General features: G+C 49.5%; 1 protein-coding gene across 6 annotated transcripts in view; it reads right to left on the minus strand.

The window, feature by feature from the left end:
* The window catches only part of POF1B (POF1B actin binding protein), a 102,901-nt gene that overhangs the window by 88,774 nt on the left and 5,312 nt on the right, over positions 1-8,815 (minus strand). For 3 of the 6 annotated variants that reach the window (XM_073642156.1, XM_073642152.1, XM_073642155.1), the window contains exon 2: positions 7,854-8,071. In XM_073642156.1, coding sequence (XP_073498257.1) covers positions 7,854-8,057 — 204 coding nt within the window. In that variant the 5' untranslated portion in view covers positions 8,058-8,071. The other 3 variants (XM_073642154.1, XM_073642158.1, XM_073642157.1) reach the window with 3 other exon arrangements.

Genomic DNA, 8,815 nt, shown 5'->3' on the forward strand with positions numbered 1-8,815 from the left:
CATTCTGCCACATGTTTTGTCTCCTGCCACAAAGAGGCAGAACATCATCCAGGGTCTGAGCTGCCGAGCAACCGGAGGACCCGGCCCGGGAATCCCTGCAAGGACTAGAAATCATCATCATCATATCCTGGAGACACCGCCACAACCTCCAGAAATGTCAGCGCCCAGAAAAGTGTCAGCTCTTGTGCGTGTCATCTGACATTAGGCGCAATACTACAGATATTCTCACTAGTGATGAGCCAGTATGCCTCATTAACCCTTTTGGCGTGCTCGGCGTTTCATTAATTGTCGCCGCGCCTGCAGGTGTCACGGCTGTGAAGTCACCATCACCCATATAGGCTGGCGAACAGGCAATCTCTGTATGTGTCACAGCTGTCTAACAGCCGTGACACTTGCCGGCGCAGCGGCAATGAATGAAACGCGGAGCATGCCAAAATACTCGGCAAGCACCCGAGCATGCTCGCCGAAAGGGTTAATGAGGCATACTCGCTCATCACTAATTCTCACCCAAACTGATTTTTTTGTAGAAAGAATGATACACCTTTTGGAGGCCCCCCCCACACTGGGGCACAACTAGCAGAGGCCCCCTCACACTGGGGCACAACTGGCAGAGGCCCCCCCACACTGGGGCACAACTGGTGGACCCCCCCACACACACACACTGGGGCACAACTGGCAGAGGCCCCCCACACTGGGTACAACTGGCAGAGACCCCCTCCACGCTGGGGCACATCTGGCAGAAACCCCTCATACACACACTGGGGCACATCTGGCAGAGACCCCCCCACACTGGGGCACATCTGGCAGAAGCCCCCCCCACACACACACACACACACACACTGGGGCACATCTGGCAGAGGCCCCCCACACACACACACTGGGGCACATCTGGCAGAGGCCCCCCACACACACACACTGGGGCACATCTGGCAGAGACCCCCCCACACTGGGGCACATCTGGCAGAAGCCCCCCTTATACTGGGGCACATCTGGCAGAAGCCCCCCCCACACACACACACTGGGGCACATCTGGCAGAGGTCCCCCCACACTGGGGCACATCTGGCAGAGGCTCCCCTACACTGGGGCACAACTTGCGGGTGCCCCTACCATTTCCTATTATCCAGCCCCCACTTTCTCTTCACAGTCGGACATCATTATCTGCTGAAATCACTAAAGAGAAACATATATGAAGAACGGATCTGTAAACAGCAGCTTGTTGGTGGTTTCCATGTAACAATATGATCTTGACAAGAAATAAAAAAAAAAAAAAAAATCAAAAAGTAAAAAAAATAAATAAAGTAAGTAAAAAGGTAAAGCTTGTGGAAAAAAACAGGGAGGTTACATGTGACGGGCGATGACTACACAGTCGGTGTCAGAGGTGGAGACCGTCAGTATGGGTGAATCTCCCCGCAGCTGCACGGGAGATCGTGGATCACTCAGGATCTTAATCACGAGTAGAGGGATTTAATTTTAGCTTTTTATCTTGTTTTGTCTTCAGCTCCACCTTAAAGAAACCTAAAAATACTCGGCGCACAGAGCAGGAGGCTGCACCCGGCATTAACCGCCCTTTTATTACAGGGATAATTATGGGGTGTCATGCCTTAAGCCCCGCATGAAACAGGAAACTGCAGACTAACAGGTGAGTAAACCGTGCGGGGTGCAGGCCCGGCCGCCCTGCCGGAATAATGGAGCCCATTTATCTGTAAATAAAACCTAATGCACCGAGCGAGCCGAGGAGACTCCCCAAAATCTACACACCCTCAGACCCCGAGACTTCTGGGTCCTAATGCAAAATCTCAAACTGCCCCCCTCCCACTATGTAAAATACTGGGGGTCTTACAAAAAGCCGTAACTGATGGAAACATGGACTGTGACTGCGATCTCAGACACAAATCACTGCACCTCCGGAAATGATGGATGACAGGACAAACCGAAACGTCTTCTGCTTTACAAATCCTTCTCTCGTACTGATCCCAAGTTATAGCGGGTCTCACTTCATTTACATCCAGAGCTGCAATCCCAATCCAATTCTGCTGTCATATCAAGTCATATATGACAATCGCATTCGGAGCTGCATCCACAATTCTGCTTTTACAATATATTCTTTATTAGGTCTCGTTCAGACGTTACGCGAGTCAGGTGCTCTCTGTGATGGATAGAACACGCATCCATGATGGGGCTGTTTACATGTGAGGTCCGCAAAAAAATCACGGCAACATGTCGGCTTCTTATTTGAGTCACAAATCAAAAAATTACCCATACGAGTCCATGGGAGCATAAAAATCACGGACACCACACGGACGGCATCCACCTGTAATCTACACGCAGTTTGTGATTAACATTGTAATCAATAAGAAAAGATTTGTAATTGTTTATTTTTTCATCAGTAAAAATCATCAATGAAACCGATGGTAAAAACTGAAACACGGATCCGTAACAAGGATGAACAATGGTCCTTGCTTTTGCATCCCAGAAAAATCACAAACAAGTGAATGAGGCCTTATCCTATATTACAATAATGGCCAGAGCTGCATTCAGAATTCTGCTGTTACATTATATCTTATACTCAGGTCACCTGCATTCAGAATTCTGCCCTTACATCTCATGTCATCTTCAGAGCTGCATTCACAATTCTACTGTGACATCGTATGTTATGCTCAGGTCATCTACAGAGCTGCATTCAGAATACTGCGGTTATATTATGTTTTGGGGGCTCATCTACGCTGGTAAGTTGAGGTGGGCGAGGGGAGGGCAACCTCAGCACTTTGCTGTCCGGTTCCAGACAGCAGAATTCATTCACGATCGGCTGCACAGTAATGGTGGTGGCCATGTGGTCACATCGGTGGTCACCCAACTTTCCCAGAAACAGATAAAGCAGCTGAACAGAGAATAAACCGAGGACTTCTAATTACGGGAATGTGACATCAGCACATTCAGAAGATTTGGCACCCGCTGATCTCAGAGGCAGAAATTTTTCCTCCAGAGAAGTTTCTGGGGCCAAAGACAGAAAGAACCACAGAGGAGATAAATCCGTGTTGTGATTGCGGGCAGTGAAGCGGATGAGAGTGATTGTCCAGAGCAGGATTCCTCTCCAGCTGCCGCCCCGGGGGTCACCCGGCCCCTCTGTGTTTAACATTCCAGCGGTGACCTTGAAGGTTCTCATGGAATAACAGACATTTACCATTGAAGTTCATGGGACCCAATGCACAGCAGTACCTGGTGACATCGCCTGGTAGCCCCTACAACGACATCACCTGCCTGTCCCCCCACTAGCCCCCTCCAGACTGATACATTGTAGCAAATACCACAGTACAGAGATGTTTCCAGATGTGCATGCGCCAGAGGTTTGTCTGATACATTGTAACAATCATTGCTCACTTTTAGCCTCTGAATATAATCGAGAGTGATTCCATTCTGCGACAGCAAGCAGAGATCTTGGTAACTAACACTGACACAAAGTATTCTGGAAAGTTGTAGAACTTTTCATTTTACACGAGTTAAAATTAATTTATACCAGAAAACTTAATAACAGAAGTGTCACTTCTCCATCACATCCTATAGGACAGCACCACCGTGAGACCCTGGAGCTGGACCCCCACCATGCTCATCACTCACTGCCAGGAGACCCTGCCCCATAGAGCTGCAGTGGGGGGAGGGGGGAGCCTGCCTCTAGGCAGAGGGGTTCAGCAGCAATCACAGACCCGGAGACCCTTATCTTGACAGCTCCATTTGATTCTAAGCAGAAGTATAGACATTGTTAATGATCTACAGGACAGGCGGGAGATCCCTGTGGACTCTGGACCTACCATCATCTCAGGACAGGACGGTGCAGGGACTTATTCAGAACTGGCGACAACCAGGTACAGAACTGACAGCAATGAATTCTGCGTGTGAACGGCCTCCACAGGCCTGCTGCAATAGTCTGATGTCACCAATCCCCGTATACAACAGAGCGTGATGTCACCAATCCCCGTATACAGCAGAGCGTGAGGTCACCAATCCCCGTATACAGCAGAGCGTGAGGTCACCAATCCCCGTATACAGCAGAGCATGATGTCATCAGGGGTGCACTGTCCATGACAGCTTTGCCTTGGGCTCATCCTTCCCGGACAGAAGGGGGCAGCATTCCAGCAGACATACACACAACCCATTATTGCTCTCACCCCCTACAAACGTCCAGAAGCCCCCTGGATGTCACTGGAGACTAGTAGTTGGCACCAGGTGGACCCAGCAGCTTCTGGTCACAGCTTCGCGGCGGATACCTGTCCTCCATGACTCGTGGCCTCACAACCAGGAACCATCTGTCACCCTCACAAGTGCCGAGTCCTTACCCGTCGCAGTCCTTGCCAGTCCATTGCCGCGCCCTCCACCTGGGTCTAGACAGTGAAGCAGCAGGTGTCTGCAGCCGATAACCTGCACTGAGCAAACACTAATCTGCACAGAGCCACCGCCACCGCCGCTCCGGAGATGGGCGCACCCAATCACCTACGACAGCTTCTTAAAGGGCAAGGCGCTTCAGAGAAGAGATGAACTTGGGAGATACAGGCAATAATAGACCTCAGCCCTGTCATCCCCCCGACCACAACTTCATCCCATTGGGATGAACTAGACCAGACATTGTGAGCCCGGGCTCCCCCCAACTTCTGGATCTGACCCCACAAATGCTCTTCTGGGTGAAGGGGCAAAAATTCCCACAGATGTCTCCAAACTCTTGTAGAAATTCTTCCCAAAAAAGCTGGAGCTGTTATATCTGCAGAGGACGACTCAATATTAATGTCTATGGATGTAGATGAGGACAGAGAAACCCCCGGAGGTGGATGTGGGGGGCACATACTTTTCTCCATATTAATGTCTATGGATGTAGATGAGGACAGAGAAGCCCCTGGAGGTGGATGTGGGGGGCACATACTTTTCTCCATATTAATGTCTATGAATGTAGATGAGGACAGAGAAGCCCCCGGAGGTGGATGTGGGGGGCACATACTTTCCTCCATATTAATGTCTATGGATGTAGAGGAGGACAGAGAAGCCCCCGGAAGTGGATGTGGGGGGCACATACTTTCCTCCATATTAATGTCTATGGATGTAGATGAGGACAGAGAAGCCCCCGGAGGTGGATGTGGGGGGCACATACTTTTCTCCATATTAATGTCTATGGATGTAGATGAGGACAGAGAAGCCCCCGGAGGTGGATGTGGGGGGCACATACTTTCCTCCATATTAATGTCTATGGATGTAGATGAGGACAGAGAAGCCCCCGGAGGTGGATGTGGGGGGCACATACTTTCCTCCATATTAATGTCTATGGATGTAGATGAGGACAGAGAAGCCCCCGGAGGTAGATATGGGGGGCACATACTTTCCTCCATATAGTGTATACACTTGGTTGATACATTCTGGTTCTATCACTGTCCCACATCACTCAGTAATGGAGGATCAGGATATGGCCGGGGTCACACTACCGTATAACTCGGCCCAGTGTTATTCTTTGGGCCAACTCAGATCACTGTTCCATTTCTCAGGCGTATTCGGCAGCATCCTGTGATTGTACGCGTGTATCGCACGAGACTCGCCAATGCAAGCCTATGGGTGCGAGGAAAAATGGGACTGCACTCGAATGTCAGCTCAGTGTAGTCCGATATACGGCGAGTCAGGCCATGGAAGAGATAGAGAAACTACTTACTGCGCTCCTCTCATGCTAGAGAATCGCAGCACCGAGCACTGACCCTCGGCTCCCGCACGCAGCAGAGCAGGAGCCGAGGGGCATTAGCAGATCCATCCGCACCGCGTGCCATACGCTGCTGTGAGGCCTAATGATGGCTGTCAGCTGTGGAGGTTCCATCTTTTTGTGCCACACACCTGACCACACAGCGCCCTCTGTGTCCGTTCCTGCACATTGCACCTCCTTTCTGCTCTGTAGTTTATTGCCTGAGGCCCAAGAGTCACAATGTAGCAAACACTTCACAACAAGAGCAAAGCAAAAGCGAAGAACAGCAGATTATGTACAGACATCGTTAGAAGCAGGATAATTACTCTACAAATACAAGATCCGACCAACAAAGAGCAGCAGAGACCAGACACAATGTGCAGAGCACCATCACAGCAGAGCCGGAAATACAGCGGCCGCCTGCACCGCACGTTCTGTGTATACACACGAGTATACAAGTAGTATAGGAGTACAGATAATGGAGTAGATGTCACCTGCAGTCCTATGTAACACCACAGATAACACAGTGATAACTCTCTGAGTACAGATAATGTAGTAGATGTCACCTGCAGTCCTATGTAACACCACAGATAACACAGTGATAACTCTCTGAGTACAGATAATGTAGTAGATGTCACCTGCAGTCCTATGTAACATCACAGATAACACAGTGATAACTCTCTGAGTACAGATAATGTAGTAGATGTCATCTGCAGTCCTATGTAACACCACAGATAACACAGTGATAACTCTAAGCACAGATAATGTAGTAGATGTCACCTGCAGTCCTATGTAACACCACAGATAACACAGTGATAACTCTCTGAGTACAGATAATGTAGTAGATGTCACCTGCAGTCCTATGTAACACCACAGATAACAGTGATAACTCTCTGAGTACAGATCATGTAGTAGATGTCACCTGCAGTCCTATGTAACACCACAGATAACACAGTGATAACTCCCTGAGTACAGATAATGTAGTAGATGTCCCCTGCAGTCCTATGTAACACCACAGATAACAGTGATAACTCTCTGAGTACAGATAATGTAGATGTCACCTGCAGTCCTATGTAACACCACAGATAACACAGTGATAACTCTCTGAGTACAGATCATGTAGTAGATGTCCCCTGCAGTCCTATGTAACACCACAGATAACACAGTGATAACTCTCTGAGTACAGATAATGTAGTAGATGTCCCCTGCAGTCCTATGTAACACCACAGATAGTACAGTGATAACTCTCTGAGTACAGATAATGTAGTATTTGTAACCTGCAGTCCTATGTAAACCACAAGCCCAGCTCTGCTATATCTGTTATCATTACCCACATTACAGATAAACTTGATGATCTTTGGAGTCGGTCCAGGATCCTATAGATACAAGATCCCCCTCCCCTGCGATAATGGTCACAAGATTTAACCCCGTCTAGCTCAGAGCATTCGCTTTTCCCATGAGCAGCGATTTCCCAGCAGGGGTAATTGGGGCCCATAACAGCACAGACTATATTGGGCTCGTTGCTCCCTTCTGGCTGGAGCAATGGTCCGGACGTCGGAGGGTTAATAGTTCTGTGCGGCGGTGCTGCGTACGTTGCTGACACAGGGCGCGGCGCTTTAGTTTTGAACTGTCAAATGATCAAAGAGGGCGTGAGTTCTCCGAAACAAGCGAGAGGTCCGGAACCTACAACTCTGGGAAAAAAAAAACAAGATGTCTGCAGGGCACGTGTGACACCTGAGGGGGGCAGTGTCTGCATGCACCAGGGAGATCAGGACGGGCAGAGCACCCACCTGACATAATGTCTCCTCTGCCCTATCCGATCTTTCCCAGGAGACTGGAGTGAATGGTGCAGGATCCTCTCATCTCAGGGACCATGCAGCAACCATTGGCTGATAACAGAGAACAATTGTTTAACATTCAACTATATTGAGTTTAATTGACAGGAAGTAACATGGCTGATAATGAACCAGCCTCAGTATCAGGCTTTATGGGAGTCGGGAATTCAATACATGAAACTGGAAGATCTGGATGAACAGATACCATAGTCTAATATAAATCCGACACTACTCCACACTACAAGTCCCAGCAAGTTTTCCCAGCCACCTGACCATAATACAAAGGAGATCCCAGTCCCCCCCTCCTCACCTGGATCTGGTGAACCTGCTGCTCCGGGGCCCAAACCATGGACTGCACCCCAGACCCCGGGGACATGGGTGACAGGGGGCCGGAGTTATCCAGGACGTGGACGGCCTTGGTGATGGGACTGTAGGTTCTCACTCGCTCCATGAAGACGTTGTCCTTGTCTGAGGCGCTGCCATTCTCCGACACCCAGTAGCTGGAGGTGGACATCTCCGTGGTTATACCTGAGGACAAGACACAAATGTGAATATCCAGAGAGAGACCAGCAGGACTACAGCAAACGCAGCAGCATGCTGGGAGTTGTAGTCTCACCAAAGCGGAGCAGAGACTGAGCGATTGTGTGCAAGTCCGATCCACTCCTCACACCTCACACCTCGGGCAAAACAATCAGGTTCTCGTCAGGTTACACCACACACATCATCCCTCACGCCTTATATAATATACGGCGTAAACGGGAGGGGGGCGGCGACACCTTAAAATCATTTGTGACACTCAGCCCGGGCTGCAGGAACTCTCAGGCCGTGTTCACACGGATATAGAGAACACGCACATTGCTGCAGTTTGCAAGTGGCGGCAGCTAAACGCCAGGTTTCCTGCAGCAAAGTTCATTGCAAACCGCGACAATCTGCAGCAAAGTGCAGCTTTCAGCCCCATCACGGAAGAGATGCTCTGCGGCACATCACATGAGAGTCTACAGTTTTCATGCATTTGTGCAGCACATTTGGCATAGGGTAAAATTTGTAGGGAGTTCATGCAGATTTTTTTCTACCAACCTCACGAGCTAGTGTTATAATGGTGCTGGAGCGTTATAAGACGAGGGCTGATGCCAGCAAAATAAAACTTTCACCAAGTTCTCAGCCTCTGTCCAGCTGATAAGAGGGAGCAATAGCTTGTGCTCATATAATATTCCCATGCACTTTGGCATTCTTGAGCCTCCATGGTCAGGGGACCCGGGGGCCACCTCCATC

This window comes from Phyllobates terribilis, unplaced genomic scaffold (genome assembly GCF_046119375.1).
Source record: "Phyllobates terribilis strain yellow unplaced genomic scaffold, ASM4611937v1 Scaffold_7__3_contigs__length_470593459, whole genome shotgun sequence".
Classification (NCBI taxonomy): Eukaryota; Metazoa; Chordata; class Amphibia; order Anura; family Dendrobatidae; genus Phyllobates; species Phyllobates terribilis.